Below are 17274 nucleotides of genomic sequence, written 5' to 3'. Positions count from 1 at the left end.
CATTGAACGAAGTGCAATGCATTTCTATGGCTTTTTTATTCCCGTTTAGCGATGTTTTCGCATAGCGAAGGTTAATCCGGAACGGATTAACCTCGCTATGCGAGGCACCACTGTACTCTATTCACAACATAGTTCGATCCTTGCATCAGGTAGGTGTCTCAAGGATGACTCAACCTTCCATCTTTCGGGGGCAGGGCAATGTATAGCCTGCATAATTAAGTTGTAAACTTCCCAGAGAGTGCTTTAAGCACTGTAGGGTGGTATAAAAGCAGCACACGTTTTGCTTTTACTCAATGTTAAGTGACCCTGTTTAGCCCAAACCAGCCTGCTCCAATTAAATTGTGTAGACAAGTCCTAAATCCCACCATGGGTGCTGGAGGACCTTGCTTACATAGCAACTAAGTGCCTAAGTGGAGAATACAGTGGTGCCTCGCATAACGAGCATACCGTTTAACAATGAATTCGCATAGCGATCCGTTTTTTTGGGATCGCTAATGCGATCGCATACCAATGCTTTCTATGGCCAAAAATCGCTTTGCGACAATCGTTAAGCATTTAGCTTACCAATTTTCGCATAGCGATTTTTTTAAACAGCTGATCGGCGGTTCCAAAATGGCCGTTGGATGCCCAAAATGGCCGTGCGCAGCGTTTTCGCGCCCTGCCCTCGCTTACCGAGGGTGCAAAAATGCTGGCCGGATGGGGAAACATCGCAGAACGGTGAGTTTTGGGCCCCATTGGAACGCATTAAACGAAGCGATGTTTCCGCATAGCGACGGTTAATCCGGAACGGATTAACCTTGCTATGCGGGGCACCACTGTACAGAGAGAGAGAGAGAGAGAGATCTGGTGTGTTCCTTATTCATACTGCTCAGTCTCTTGCTTCCTCACCTAGAAACTGATTCTGTGGTTAGACTTCACTTCCTCCCATGCATCTCTTCCTTCCTCTTCCTTAACCTTGTTGCCAATTATATGATAGCATAGCCCTCATTTTCTATCTCCTTAACATTAAGTTCATGACAATCAAACCTTTCTTTACTGGAGACACCTTTTATAAATAATTGCAAACACCAGTTTCCATATATATTTTTAATGAGGACTTTTATGAAGTAAAAAGCCTTTAAAAATCTACACCTGTCCCAATAATTCTCAGCATTTACAATCAATAACGGGGTGGAAAACACACACATTTGTTTTTCCTGCTGTTTTGCTTCACCCCTGCACACAGAGAAATGCTTTGGGATAAGAAGGAAAGGCACCGTGCATCATTGTGGCATCCACCCTAAGTTATGCATTGTTATACATTATTCATAAGTTGTATGTTAATGTGGTTGTGAGGCGGAGCCAAAGGGGCTGCTGAAGAGGCGGAGCCTGGGAGAGAAGTTCAGTCAGTCAGAGTCAGAGAGACCAAGAGAAGGGATAGTTTTGGGGGTTTTGAGGCAGAGAGTGTTTAAGGAGTGATTAGGCAGTGATTAGTCAGAGTGTGACTTGTGTTAATTAATATAGAAGAGATTAAAGGAAAAATATTGAAGCTTTGTGGAACTTTGAGAATGTGCTTAAGAATTATTCCTGAAACCAAGTGTAATCAATAAACCTGTTTCTGTTAAAAAGTCAGTACTGGATGGGCCTTAATATTTCAAAAGAAAAATAAGTTGATAAAGAGATAAACTGGTGGCAGCATGTTAAAGGGAGCGTTGGGATACCTTTGTGAGCTCTGGGTTTGATTAAACAAGCAGGGGCAATAGGGGGAAACGCCACAACCATCAAGAAACACAATCGTAGCTTCGAAAAATAAAATTTTTGCACTACTACTCTCATAATCTCTAGTCACTGTGGCTAGTGGCCATGCTGAAGGGCAGGTTGTTTAACATTTGACATCCAAATAACACCTACTTTCCCAAGCTCTGTTAGCAAAGCACAAATGATAGATAGGCTTTGCATGTGCACGCAACATTTTGCTTTATGGCCCACAAGACCAGAACTTCCCTGTCCTTTGCTTTTTGCTGGTGGGACTTCTAACATAATTCTTCAGCCCAGCCACAACCAGCCCAGTACTTACCTTGAGGTCATGTGTCCTGAGAAATTGTGGTAAAAACTGAAAGAGTGTTGTCTGAAGATATCGTTCCATGTCTTGTGGAACCTGTCTCTTCTGCTTCGTAAGTAGTTCAAGAGGTCTCCATGGCAACAGTATTCAAAAATCAAGTAAATCGGTCCTGAGCATATGATTTTTGTGAATAAATAAACCATAAAAACATTACTTAGCTTCTAGACCAAATGGAAGAAGAAAAGTAACTTCTCAGAGGATGTATCAGAAAGGTTCAATTAGGGCTATTGGATTTATGACAAAACAGACTATTTGTCGTGCCTGTGCCAATAGGACAGAGTCAACATGCTGGGAATTTTGTTTTGTCAGGACAGTGGTGTGATCTGCCACTGCCCTCAAATGTGCCTGTTCCATATGAGCTTAGTTGCAACCCTCATAATAACTGGGATAAAGTGGATATTCCTTGCAAGAAGCATGGGCATCGGTGGGCAATCAGGAACTTTTAGCTTTACAAAATACCTGCACTAAGGAAAGATAAAAACTTCTAGAAGGGGCTGGCTGACTTTGAAATAAAATGTTTTTCTTTGGTGCTGATACACATGGAGAGAGAGAGAGAGAGAGAGAGAGAGAGAGAGAGAGAGAGAGAGACTAATACAGTCACCCTCCTCTCTAGATTACCTTTGAGACCTTGGCTATGTGGATTCTCATGATTTTGCAGCCTACACCTATTGTTGACTCTGATTGACAACAGCACTCCAGGGTTGCCAACATAGCTCTTTCCCATCAGTCACTGTGTTATCTGGAAATTCAGGAATTGAACCTGTTGCTTTGCATATGTAAAACCTATGAACAATGGTCCCTTCATTTCTATCAAAAACTCCTGGATCACTTCCAGTTCAGTGATGTGATCCTCCACCTGGCTGGTAGATGTCTTTACAAGGGATTCTCCATTCACTTGTAAACATCTGCTGTCAACATTAATCAGAGATAAAGAGGGCATTTGAAGATATTTAAATTTCAGATGTTCTGCACAGAACTGAGCGGTGCTTTATAGCCTTGTAGCTATTGCACAGGACTCAGCTGTGCTTTGCCAGTATGAAAGCTGATGTGCTGGGCTTTGTTCTGGACTACCAAATTGAGCTGGGCTTTTCTATGTCTGATGGGGGAAATGTCTAGACAGGTAAAAACTACCTTGGACCCTGCCCATTTCGCTTTGGTCCAACCCCATTTCTCTGCCATACCCACTGCAGGAATGTAGCCCCCAAGCCCTTGTCAAATACACCCCCATATCAAAAAAAGGGGTTCTCCACCCAGAATGAGTTCTTCATTTTTACTAAGAACTACTTTTGGTCTTCTATTTTATTTTCATGGCATAGATGCCACAGGCACAGTAAGCTAAAAACGGAGCTGCTTTAAGATATTCATCTTTTAAGCCACACAAAAACAGTTCACTTTGGTGTGTCCAGCTTCAAGAAGAACATACAGAACCATAAGCCTTTAGAGATGGGTTGTTCAATAAGTTGTTCCTTACCTGACGCAGTGCAAGCACCTAACAGATTCACAATGTTTTCATGACTTCCAATGTGAGTCATCATTTTGAGCTCAGACATTAAGGCTTCTTTCTCAGAAGAGCTGTGTTTTTCTGGAAATGAAACCACGCCACAAGGTTACCTATTAGCACTTTGTGGATCTAACCTCGACAGAGTTCCATACTTGATGATCTGTAGGATCCCTTCCAGTTTTTCAGTTCTAAGATAATGATGATGATTCAGCTCCAGCAGTATCTACTGTAGTATCTCACCAAATGGTACTGATGGAGGAGTTATAGTTCATGTTGCTTTTATTTTTGTGTTTATTGAGCGTTTTTCTCCCTAGGTTTGTATTCTTTGTATTGTTTTGTATTTTCTTTTGATTTGTATTTCTTTTATTTTTAAAATTTTATATAAATTAATTAAATATTTTTAAAAAAGAAACATCGCTGTTTCGAACTCCAAGTCCTAGAATCCCCCAGCTAGCATGGCCAGTGGATTACTGCAGCAAAAAACAAATAAACAAAAAACCTAACAATTGCAAGTTCTAGAAGATCACTTCGATTCCTGGAAAACAAAACAGAGTTTCCAAGCTCCCCTCCTATGGATGGGTTGGCTAGTGTATTTGGGCTGCTTGTAATCCCAAAGGCATCATTCCCAGGCTGTGCTACATCCTTGGTGAAGCTCAGTGAACACATAAGCATTGGTACAAAACCTTACATTAAAGGTGGGCACCAGAATCTGAGGATCAAATGATTTTTTCCCATTGCTACTATGGTAGTTTGCCAGAAGAGGGCAGTTTGGGGCTATTATCTGTTGTGCTTGGTTTCCAAGAGGGACCATTGCTGGGGGGGGGGGGCGGAATTTGATTTGGTTCAGTTTCTTAGGCAAGAACTTCAAAAAATGTGCCAGTCTTTTCATGGATTTGGGAGACATCAAGACTGAATGATCTGCCCATGCAGGTTGAAGGCTATAATAACCCATCTCTTAAAAGCCTGACTTCGAACCCCAACATGTATAGCCATGTTTATGCTATTGAATTAGCACTGCTACTTATTTTATTTTCCAAAGCGCTTCTGTACACCTATGAGAAGACCTGTTTGCTCCCCACTCTTATTCACAAGTATGCATAAATAACATTATAGACCATATTAACCTGTTGCCACAAGCCTGTTCAGACAGGGGAAGTTGGAGAGGTATGATCCACATATAAAAGGCTCTTATCTCAGTATGACCTGTTTTCTCTCTCATTTGAGTGATCCCTCCATTCACACTGAAGGACAGGTCTTTGGATCACTCCAGTTTGTCTCCCTTCCAATTAATGACAGTCCCCTTCCTGCCCCCCTTCCACAGCTGCCATTCAATAGGCAGTGGCAACTTTTCTTCTTTTGTTAAATAAAGTAGGGGACACAGCAAAACAGCAATGCATCTGCCTAGCATAGTACACATAATACTGCCAATGCATCTTGCTTATCATTTTTGTTTTAAATAAGGGAAGGTAGCTTTTTTAAAATGAGGAGATAGAGAGGGATGCAGTTCATTGAAAGTTTGAAGTTCAGGAGAAGAAAGGCACGTATAACCTGCCCATCCCCAGCAGGTGACAATCAGACCAGCAATGGAGAGTTAAGCCAGCAGAAACTCAAAATGTCTGGGAAAATCATCCACAGAGGCAGATCACTCTAAAATGGCCATCAATTCTGGTCCCTAATCATGATGCAAAAGCAAGGCAAACAATGTGGGAAGGTCCTTTTGTGGTGAACAAAAAATAGTGGTGTGAATTACTGAATTGGAAGATCAGGAACTGGACTTAAGCCAAAAGTTGATAATGCCAATTGTTTAAAAGCGTATATGGCCAGAGATGAATTGACTCCCACTTGTATTACTTGGAAGTAAGGGAAAGGAGTAATGGAAGGGAGGTGGAACATGGTGATCTTGTTATGGAATCATTCTGATGTGTGAATTATGATGCATTTTGCAAAATTGCTGTTCAAATTTTCGATGTTCTGTACTTAGATTGTTAAGTATCTTTTAGTGTTATTTTTCTACCAGGACATTCTTGATAAATGCAGCCATCTGAAGCTTTAAATGTTAATTTTAGTTGTAATGGATTGCATTGTCTCAAATGGATTTTCAAATGTGTTAGAACCATGGTAGCTTTTTGTGAAACACAGAAAGAACTGAATCTTTTTCTTGCGAGAAACAGATGCAGATTCTTACTTATTTGATTATGGATTAATGCCTCTTCCTTCTTTTCCCCAAATGATCAAAACTTGGGTTTGGGGGGACAGGAGAATCAGCAGAAAAAAGAAGCAGGGGAAGTAAGGGGGAAAAGTATTATTAGTGTATTGTGTGTGTGTGTGTGTGTGTGTGTGTGTGTGTGTGTGTGTGTGTGTGTAGAATTGGCTGTGGCTACTGGACCTCCATCCGGTGGTAAAAAAAAAAGGAGAACAATACACTTTTTTTTATAATACCACCAATGTATCTCATTTATCTACAATAGCATTGTATCAATAAATGTATTTTTAAATGTAAAATGGGAGAGTAGATGAAAATAGAGGGGAGGGATCCCCTGCTATCTCTTTCAACACCACAACCCAAGAAATACATCATAGGGTTGTAACCTCAGAAACCACTGCCCACAGCTCTAGCTTGGTGAGGACTAACCATCCATGTTGGCTACACAATGGCATTATTAGGAGTGTACGAACTGTGCCAAAAAAAAACCCCCAGATGCCCTAGCTCTGTGTCAGAAAAGAGTGGGGCAGCTCTAAGAAGGGGCAGGATGGTGAGCTCTAAGTCAAAGCACTTGTGGACACAATAATTTGATTTGAACCAAACTGCACCAAGAAATATTCAAACAGTGTTCTATATACAGTGGTGCTTCGCTAGACGATGATAATTCGATCCACTGAAATCGCTGTTTAGTGAAATCATTGTCTAGCAAAAAGCATTTCCCCATTGGAATGCATTAAAACCTTTTTAATGCATTCCAATGGGGAAGAATCGTTGTTGTCTAGCGAAGATCGGCCATAGGAAAGCCGCTTTGTGAACCGCCGATCAGCTGTTTAAATCGCTGTCTTGCGAAGCTTAGGTCCCGAAAACACCTGTTTTGCGAGCGCGGAGGGAGCTGTCAAAATCGTCGTCTAGTGAAAATCAGTTTGCAAAGCAGGGACCAAACATTGTCCAGCGAAATCCCCCCATAGGAATCACTGTTTTGCAAATCACTATAGCAATCGCAAAAAGCCAACATCTAGCAAAAAACCTGTCATGCGGGGTAACTGTCTAGCGAGGCACCACTGTACCTGCCTGCACAGAGCCATATATTACCTTTGAGCATTTTGACTGCAACCTGAGCTGGCACTCCTGGTTCACTAATCCCGTAGGCTGTCGCATTCACCACTTTCCCAAAGGCGCCAGAGCCAAGCACTTGCCCTGTGTTGGAGAAGGATGAAAAAAAAATTCTCCTTATCTTGCAATTTGGTTATATATTAAAGTTATGATGATGACGACAGATTGCTCACCAAGTTCCAGATTCTCTCGGGGGAATTCCCACTTTATATCATACTCAAATTCACTGAAGTCAACATAGACGTATTCATTATCGGAAGGGCCAACCATCTGTATCATTTGTAGTTGACTTTCATACCTAGATTGCTACAAAGAATAAGACACTGTAAACAATGGAAATGGCATACAAATAAGTGATGTACAGGGAGGGGAAGAAGGGAGTGAGGTGAGAGATATGCATAGCATAGTTACCTTTCGGTAGTTTTGGCAAATTAATACACACAACACAGCGATGATCAGGGAACAGGATCCGATAGTTCCATAGAACGCATTGTTATCTGGTGGAACTAATGCAACTCCTGCAATTCAAAAGGAGATGAATGATTAAGCATGAAAACAGCATTCATTGAGACACTGAAGAAAAAAAAAAACCCAACTGTGTACAAAAGGGCTCTAAGAAGGGGTTGGGCAGAAAGTAGTCTGCTGTTAGATGCCAAAACCAAAAACTTAGCTAGTTACCATTATAGGCATACTTTTAAAAAAGGACTCACTGGCCTATAGACTTTGTTCCCTCTAAGGAGCAGCAGCTGAAAATACAGCCGGTATTGCTTTACCTTCCTCACCCCACAAGGAAAATGGAAGAGTATCAAAGATAGGAAAGGAAACCCCACCATCTCTGGCTAGTGGCTTCTGCTATTTCAGATAAGTACTTCCTTATTCTGTTATTCAAACATAGCAAAAACAGTTTGTCAAGACTTCTGAAATCTGTAGGTACCAGTTGCTTAAGAAAAAGAAGAAAAAGTCAGAAGATAGTTGTACATCACTGGTCTGTAGAACAAAAAACATCTAAATAAAGAAGCCACACTCTTGTAAGTGAAGAAGTAACTCAAACTACTACAGTTATGCTGCCAAAGAATAAAGGTATCCTTCATTAAGTTACAATCTTCATGTAATCTAGTTATGTTTTAGTTATTGCCCGAAAAAGGAGGAGAAATAACTGTAAGTCATTGTTTATAGCTAGTTCCTTCCAAACTTTGTTCAAGGTGAATAGACAAGCTGGCTGGGTTTGATGGAAAATATGGAAAGTTCTCTTTTGGATGGTAACATCCAGTTATATTTACGACATTTAGCAGCACTCTGTATACAAAGTGCAAAATTTGGCTCAACAGGCATAAGTACCTCTTGTTTTAACAAAATTGGTTCGGCAGGATGAACCAACTGAATTGTTTGCACAGCACTCAATCAAAAATCCAGCTCGTACTTTCATTGTATTTAAAGTGCTCTCCGTGATCCAAGGACCAAAAGCATTTCCTTCACGTTTGTCACTGGAAATTCCATCTGTGATTTCTGTACAGCTGAGGGGAAAAGAAATCTGTTAGAACCTCTCGTTGCTTACCTAAATCACTAGAACTTAATTAATCAAGTCCACTGGTCCACTGAAATAGTAACAGAAATATATGTGTCATGTACTGTAATGTTTTTGTTAGTAGATATGTATAAAAGGAAGGGGACATGGTGGTGCTGTGGGTTAAACTGTAGAAGCCTCTGTGCCGCAAGGTCAGAAGACCAGCAGTCGTAAGATCGAATCCACATCACAGAGTGAGTTCCCAATGCTTGTCCCAGCTCCTGCCAACCTAGCAGTTCAAAAGCGTGTAGAAATTTGAGTAAATAGGTACCACCTCGGTGGGAAGGTAACAGTGTTCCATGTCTAGTCGTGCTGGCCACATGACCACAGAAACTGTCTTTGGACAAATGCTGGCTCTATGGCTTGGAAACTGGCATGAGCACCGTGCCCTAGAGTTGGACACAACTGGACTAAATGTCAAGGGGAGCCCTTATCTATGTATTAAAGGAGTAGTTGATAACTCTTTATTTCCCTCGCAGCTCACAGGTCATTTCTGTTTAGCAATGGTGCTTAGATAGTCATATCATGGACTAGAACCTTAACTGGTTGAAGCTAAGGATACTGGACTGTCCTCCACCATTTATTCATTGGTGAAATATTATGTGATGTATCATACAGCTACCAGATTTTACATTTACAATGACTCAACCTAATTCTATGCTAAAATCTTCTTCCATCTTTCTCTATCCATCAGTGCTGAAGGCAAGTGGGGAAAAATTTTCCCCACTGCAGCTACCTACTTGCGGTATTCTCTCTAACATCTGTCCTGATGATTTTTAGGTGCTCTGACAGGTCTTATAAACAACCACTTATCATTTCAGGTCTGCCTTGAAGTGAAAGAATGTAAGAATCTAACTTTTTAGAGGAAAGGGACCCTCCTTTTTAACAAGAGACAGTTACCCACCAAATGGGTATATATACCTCCAGTATATGAAAGGTCGGACAACCATCTAGGGAGGATGGGATCTGGCCATCTATTCTCTAACTGGGATTTGAAACTGGGACCCATGCACAATCTCTCTATAATAATCCTGTTACTTTCAGGTTCCCTACTAGGAGTTTAAAGAGGTCTTTCCCAAACTGGTGCCTTCCATCCATCCTAACTACCATGATCCATGGTCATGGATGGTAGGAGTTGTCAAAGAAAACATTCGGATGGCACCAAGCTGCTGCCAGCTTGTTTAAGCAATTGATCAGCGAAAAGCATCTACTAGTTTTTCCTTCAAGTGTCTTGCAGTCAGACAGCATGAAAGTAACAACTACAGATTCGTGAAGATTCCCAGTCATCCAGGTGAGGTTATCTGGAAGTTGAGTAATGGCAACTGGACTACTTTCTTCTTAGGTTGAAACATTTTGCTCATCCAAGTAGCTTCTTCAATCTGAGGAGAGTTGGTAGGAGATCCCTGATATATTCTCCACAGTGGTTTCACTTCCCCCTGGTCTGAATAGGCTCATTAGATCAATGGTTCTTAACCTTTGTTACTCAGGTGTTTTTGAACTGCAACTCCCAGAAACCCCAGCCAGCAGAGCTGATGGTGAAGGCTTCTGGGAGTTGCAGTTCAAAAACATCTGAGTAACAAAAGTTAAGAACCAGTGCATTAGATGAACAAAGGATGGGGGGGGAATGAAAATCCAACCTCTGCAGTCCTTCTCCACCCATTGTCATGGGTCCTTAACAGTCATTAACAAAGTTTTTTTTGGTGTGTCCTCCTGATCTTTTTGGCGATGGATGAAAGGACGATATATCAGTTATCTCCTACCAATTCTCCTCAGACTGGAAAAGCTACTTGAATGAGTAGTGAAACATTTCAACCTAAGAAGAAAAAAGTCCAGTTGCCATGACTCATCTACAGAACCTATGTCTCTAGCAGACCACAGCTGGAGTCATTTGTTCTGCAACAGACTTCCACACATTGAAAAGAGAGCTCAGAACTCATCCCGCATTTCAGGGTGCTTTGTTTTGTCATTGGTCATTGGAAGACAAACATGGGTTTAATTTGCAAATTGGATTGTTGAGGCATGCAACTCTTTGGACACAATCTCCATAATGTTTAGTTTGGCTGAAGTCTCCTTTGAATGTGAATTGCTCTTGGCCCCGAATTACCTGCTGATATGGTCCCAGGTTTAACACCCATTCCCAGGAACTAATAGTGAGAGCAGGATCAGAATGAATGAAAATGAGAGGGCAAGGTGAACCATTAGTTGTACCCAATCAGTTAATTTATATGGTTTTGTCTTTGCAGTAACTTTTAAAAAACACACACCACTGAATATAAATTTTGCTGAGGGAGTATGAAAGTATCACAACATAGCGACTTTTTTCAAAAATACAACTACTGGAGCTGTATTTTTGGAAGGGGTGGGAGAACATTCTATTTACTTTATATCTTTTTCAGGACACTCCCTCCAGATCCAAGATGATGCAGGATTACTCTCGGAGATGCAAGAAATCTCAGTTGGGGTAGAATGCATTGTTACATTAGGCTCACCTGTGAAAATGTACGAAAAAGGAAATACAGTTTTTAGAACAATATAATTTCCAAAGTCCATCTGAACAAGCTTCTCTATACTTTGAACCTCCCTTATTAAAAATAATGCCATTCTGGTATAGTGATTGGAGGGGTGGACTAGGACTCGAAAAGGGCAGGAACCTGAAAATTTGTGGTTCATGATGATTCATGGTGAGCCACCACGAATCAACTGGAAAACCAAACTAGTTCAGGATTCAATGTTGGTTTATGCCTTGGGGGTGGGGAGGGCTACCTGATCTTTTTGCACCACTGTGCAAAAAGATCAGGTAGCCCTCTATTTGTCTATCAGTTGGTTGGCAGACACATGCTCAGAGGCAGTGGATCACCTTCCCTGCCAGGAGCCAGCTGCTGCCTCTGCAGATGCCTACTAACTGGGTATTGGGCGCATGCCCAGAAACAGCAGCCAACTCCAGGAAGCTGGGCCCGCTTCCTCTGCACATGTGCCCTCCACCCAGCTGATAGGCAGGCACATGTGCAGAGGCAGCGTTCACAGTTGCACAAGAAATAGAATAAGTTTTAACAAACAATAACAACATTTCATTGTATTTGTGCAATGCTGTTATCCTGCAGTGATTATTATAATAGCAACACTGTTAACAGCCATGGACTCCATTGGGTCAAAAGGATATAAGGTGTAACAAATAAGTAAACAGTCAAATACAAAATACTTTTTTCTGTTTATTTGTTTACTCACGTTTCACATGAAGTTTTAATGTTCTGCTTACACAAAAATCACCATTTTCCGCGTAGAACACATATTCACCTGGTTGGTATTTATGGTCACACAACCTTGCAGAGATGCTGTTTCATAAAGGAAGGAAGAGTTACTCAAGCATGTATTCAGATTCTTCCATTGCTAAAAGGTTTTGTTGTTTTCTTAAAAGCAAAGCAGGCATCTATCAAAGAACAAGAGCCCAAAATAGTATCATAGCTTGATTCTTCCATAAACAGACTAGAAAAGAGGCCACAAATGTTACTCACCAAAAGTTGTTTGATTGCAGCTGATATCAGCCCTAGCTAGCATAGCTAGTGGTAAAGGTTGATGGATGTTATAGTCCAGAAACACCTGAAGGGACCCATGTTCCCCATTGCTGGAACAGAAGGAGCACTTCTGGACCTTCCAAAGTGGGATGATTGATGAACTACATACTTCTAGGAAATCAACTGTAGCTGCACTGACATTTTGCGCAACAGTGGGACTTAAACCCTTTCCAAATTCATCAAAAATGTGTCTTTTTCTGCACAGCAAAAGGAAACAAATCTGGTCCTGCAAAATAACTCTCAGATTGTACTTGTTTATTTCCACTCTTAATTAGCTCTCAACCATAACAAATTTGTTCTGTCTTAGTTTATTTTCTTTTGTCCCAATTTGTGGTTTCCAAGTACATGTAGAAATTTGTAAATGTTTTTGAACACATTTCTCCTAACATATATACACATGCCTCCTAACATATGCATATGTATGTACATGTTGCTTACAAACAAGTATATACATGTTTGTAAGCAACTTGTTCAAAGGGAATGCACTTTTCAATATTTGCCACTGTTTGCATTTTCTGCAGGAAGACTTCATTGCAAATAACTAAAGTCAAGTCTGTTTTTGCTTCAAGAAACAATAATCAGTAGATTCATGTTAAAGTGCAAACCAAATTAATCCCCCCATCTCTGCCTCACAGTTGCTGCTACTGATTTTTCAGAATAAAAATGACCAGCACAATATTTGTACATAATAATAATAATCCTAGTGCTTTTATCTGAAATGTCATATAGCATTTGGAATGGTCTTTAGCAAATCCTTTCCGAACTAAAGAAATTAGTGCATCTGTAAGGAACACAAATTTGATTCCAGCGGGTAGGGCTGGGATATAGGTGATTCCTGTTGTCCAGACACTTAGAGATGTCATTGAGTGAATGATTTGGCTTAGAATATAAACTTCAGTGATTTGGAATACTCAGTGTTTTATTATGGAACAAGCTGGTGTTTCAATCTCCAAATCCTTTTTCTTTCCAATGCACACACCCCCTATTTGCTCAACCATATAGCTTATATACCACTATGAAAATGCCCAGCTGAAATCAGATTTTTCTAAAAAGCACAACAGCATATAAATAAAAATGAGACCAGTGCCTCCCTAAAGGCTAACAATTGCATTATGGTAGGAGGTTTTGTGGAACATTAGTTCCCACAGTTCCTCAGGAAATTCTCTGAATTGTACTTCAAAAAAACATTACAGTATCTAGTATCTCTCTCTCTCTCTCGTGTGTGTGTGTATATTAATATATATTGAGGCGGTATATAATAAAGTCACAGGACATTAAAGTACCTTGAGTCCCAGTTCTTTTTCTTAAGGGCAACATTAAAACCAAACAAGTCAATAAATACAATCAAAACTCAAAATACAAGAGGTACTGGCAGTGACACTTCTCAGAAACATCAGACTGCATTCTAACTCTCTCTCTCTCTGTGTAATCCTACCAATCCCATGGAGAGCAGTAGCAAAGGCATAAATATACGTATCTGGCCCTATGCACAACATTAAGGAACAAAGGAAAAAAGGAAAGCAGCCAGATGCTTGGAGATAAATGGAGGGGGATGAGTTAGGTAGAGGCTCCAGATCAACCTATCACAATTCACCGGTTAGAGTCTGATCCATGGTCTAGATCTTCCAGGTCTGCAACATCTCATTCTCTAAGATCACGAAGCCAAATAGTAAGACCAGTGTGGTCCTTTGTTATGTTACAGAGAAGGAGTAAAAGTGCTTCTGGTTTAGCTGGTTGTGGAAACAGGCACAAAATTAATTTGATATATGGTCCCAGAATTCTGGTAAAATCTGGCTAGCCAGGTATTATTACAATACAAAGGCTGGTAAAATCAACCACATTTTTTCCAGTGGCCAGGATGATACCCAAATGCCCTCAGCACCTGCAGTGGTTGCTGCCATCTCTTCTAGGACTTGATTCTATGCAGGCTTACTTAGACAACAGATGGGGAATTTGTTCACAGCCTCTGCTGTCACTAGGGCTTGCCAAAGGCTCACTGCTAACCCATGGGGAGGTCTGTCTACGCGCCTACTCCCATTGCTTCAAGAACATATGCAACACAAAGATTCACCAGTTGTGAAGCTGGGACCCCACACTTGCTTTCCTCCAGGTGAAACAACGGGTCAAAGTACATATGTCCACTGGCTTTCTCCCAAGTATCCTCTGTTCTCTCCCCCCCTTCCAGGTTTAATTTTTCTCTTTCAAGGTGTTGGCCATGCGCAAGGACAGCATGCATACAAAGACCTTTGTGATCCTTGGCATTGGCTGGAAGCAGGTAGAGATGGGTGCAGAGGCCTTGAAGTCACCTCTCACTACACAATCAAAATGTCTCCTCCAGTTCCTTTTGCCTTGAGATTGGCCTCCCTGTGCAGATACCCAGGGAAGCACCACAGTATCTATAGTACTTCAGCCAATGCTCCAAGACATGGCAACCCTATTCCACATCTCAGTTCCCCTACCAAAAAATGAGACATGCACAGGCCAAATAGCAAACTGCAGTGGGATTTCCTGCAAACAGAAACAGTTAGCAGATGGGGGGGGGTCTCTGAGCCACCTTATTGCCCACCTGTTGTGATGCATTTGCCCATAAGTGGCTCCAGCAAAGCAAAGCGGAGAGGCAAAAGACGTTTGGAAGTATCTGCAAAGATTTCCTGCATTGTGTGTTGGGTTTGAAAGTATACACCTAAGGTTGTCCCTATCTTCAAAAAGGGGAAAACAAAAGATGCAAATAATTATGGCCCATCAGTCTGACATCAGTTCCTAGAAAGATTCTAGAGAAGATTATTAAGCACACAGTTTGTAATTACTTAGAAAGCAATGCTGTCATTACTAGAAGTCAACATGGGTTTCTCAAAAACAAGTCATGCCAGACTAATTTAATCCCTTTTTTTATAGAGTTACAGGCCTGGTGGATGAAGGGAACACTGTGGATGTAGCATATCTTGATTTCAGTAATGACTTGGATGAAGGCATAGAGAGTATGTTGATTAAATTTGCAGTTGAAACCAAATTGGCAGGGGTTGCTAATTCCCCAGAGGACAGGATTAAAATTCAAAATGATCTTGACAGATTAGAGTCCTGGGCCAAAACTAACAAAAAGAATTTCAACAGGAAGAAATGTAAGGTCCTACAGCTAGGCAGAAAAAATGAAGTGCACAGATATAGGATGGAAGACACCTGGCTAGACAACAGTACCTGTGAAAGGGATCTAGGAGTCTTGGTAGACCACAAGCTGAACATGAGTCAGCAGTGTGATGCAGCTGCTAAGAAAGCCAATGCAATTCTTGGTTGCATCAATAGGAGTATAGTGTGCAGATCAAAGGAAGTGATAGTACCACTCTATTCTGCTTTGGCCAGACCTCACCTGGAGTATTGTGTCCAGTTCTGGGCCCCTCAATTCAAAAAGGATGTTGACAATCTGGAACATGCCCAGAGGAGGGCAACTAAAATAGTTAAAGGTCTGGAAGCAATGTCCTGCAAGAAGCAGCTTAGGAAGCTGGGAATGTTTAGCCTTACAAAAAGAAGGTTGAGCGGGGACATGATAGCCATGTTTAGATATTTGAAAGGATGTCATGTTGAAGAGGGGACAGGTTTGTTTTCCAGAGATCCAGAGACTAGGACAGGGGGCAATGGTTTCAAACTATAGGAAAAGAGATTCCATCTGAACATTAGGAAGAACTTCCTGATGGTCAGAGCTGTCTGGCAGTGGAATAGGCTGCCTTGAAGGGTGGTGGAGTCTCCTTCTTTGGAGGTTTTAAAGCAGAGGCTGGATGGCCATCTGTTGGGAGTACTTTGATGGATGTTCCCGCCTGGAGGGGGTTGGACTAGATGGCTTCAGTGGTCTCTTCCAACTCTATGACTCTAAAGTACACTATAGTCTTTAAAACAGAACTTCGAAAAGTTCCACATTGAACTGCAAATCCCGTAATGCTTCAGACAATGTGGCCTTGGGTTTTTTCAGAGGGGGGAGGGGATCCCTGAATTGTTACCTCAAAATGTAAGTTTTCCAAGCTGTACTTTAAAATGTGAAAGTAAATGTGACAAAAAGAGAATTATATTGAGGGCCATTTTCATCAAATATTAGCTTGTAAGGGTTTTGACATGGCTAAATGGAAATCTACAACCAGATTCTCATTCTTTGTCTCTACAGGTATTCAAGTACTGAGGTGTACTGCTTGTTTCAAAAGTTCTACATCAATGACTTTGCTAAACTATGATAGCAAGACAGTAAATAAGCATAACACAAAGTCCAGTGCCATTTTCCACGGCTGTACCAATAAATCAAATTTGTACAGTTATATATATTTATTACATTTTATTCCTGGTACATACAAGTGACACTAGTTTGCTCCTTTGTACACCTGAGATTTTGAAACATTCTATTAAAAAATTACCTACAAAGGCAAAAATGGCAAATATAAATCATCAATCTTACATACAAGCAATATCTTGGGAGTCATAAATAACATGGGACTGTACGCAGGTGAATGCATGATAATCCATGTGGGGTAGGGAGGGGAGGGCCTGATGAGACCCAGTGCAGTGCTTTGCATGTAGTTTGTGCACCCCACAGAAACCAAGTTAGAGAAGCCTGTGGGCAAATACAGCACCGAAGCCTAACTCCCTGCCATTCCTCCATCAGACCTCGAAAGATTAGCAAGTGTTTTGCAAGGAAGGCCAGTCCTACCATAAGGCAGAATGGGATGGCTGTCTCAACCAGCAGACTTTGGGTGCCGTGCAAGGGCAGAAAATGCTTAGTTATTTAAAGTACTGTAGTTCTTTAATATATTTTGCTTATATGTTTCCTTCCAAGAAGTGGGAAAGATGTTTGTAAACATTCCTGCCTTGAGTGCAAAAATATTTTGACTGGCTTAGTAAATTATTTACCCTGACTTCAGGAATTGGGTGAGGAAGGCATTTATTGCTGTGGCTCAGGTCCCAAAATGTTTTAAGGTAACTTTGTTCCCAGGTGGGGGGTTTATATAAGATCAGTATAAATACAAGGGCAATAAATTAGGCAACAGCAGTACTGTTTGTAAATGGATTTCAGGTTTATAGGACAGACTCACTTTGCAGAACTCATCCAACCTCTGCTGATAAGAAAGAAGGTTGTTGACATCAATGCACTTCAACTTCAATGCACTTGGATTTACAGAAAGGAAGTGAAAGTCAGCAATAGGTCGAGCACAGAGATCTCTTCTACCATATAAATAGGGAACA

General features: G+C 41.1%; 1 protein-coding gene across 1 annotated transcript in view; it reads right to left on the bottom strand.

Annotated features, from left to right (window-relative positions):
- FLT3 (fms related receptor tyrosine kinase 3) overlaps positions 1 to 17274 on the bottom strand; it is a 79380-nt gene that overhangs the window by 13436 nt on the left and 48670 nt on the right. The window contains exons 10-17 of the mRNA XM_072993739.2: positions 11708 to 11814; positions 10863 to 10971; positions 8257 to 8432; positions 7330 to 7436; positions 7092 to 7224; positions 6898 to 7002; positions 3573 to 3683; positions 2057 to 2210 (exon numbers count right to left, since the gene is read on the bottom strand). Of these exons, the coding sequence (XP_072849840.2) occupies positions 2057 to 2210; positions 3573 to 3683; positions 6898 to 7002; positions 7092 to 7224; positions 7330 to 7436; positions 8257 to 8432; positions 10863 to 10971; positions 11708 to 11814 (1002 nt within the window). The remainder of the gene's footprint in view (positions 1 to 2056; positions 2211 to 3572; positions 3684 to 6897; positions 7003 to 7091; positions 7225 to 7329; positions 7437 to 8256; positions 8433 to 10862; positions 10972 to 11707; positions 11815 to 17274) is intronic.

Source organism: Pogona vitticeps, chromosome 3, assembly GCF_051106095.1.
Source record: "Pogona vitticeps strain Pit_001003342236 chromosome 3, PviZW2.1, whole genome shotgun sequence".
Taxonomy (NCBI): domain Eukaryota; kingdom Metazoa; phylum Chordata; class Lepidosauria; order Squamata; family Agamidae; genus Pogona; species Pogona vitticeps.
Note: the sequence above shows the minus strand (reverse complement) of the source record. Positions and strands in the feature narration are given on the sequence as shown.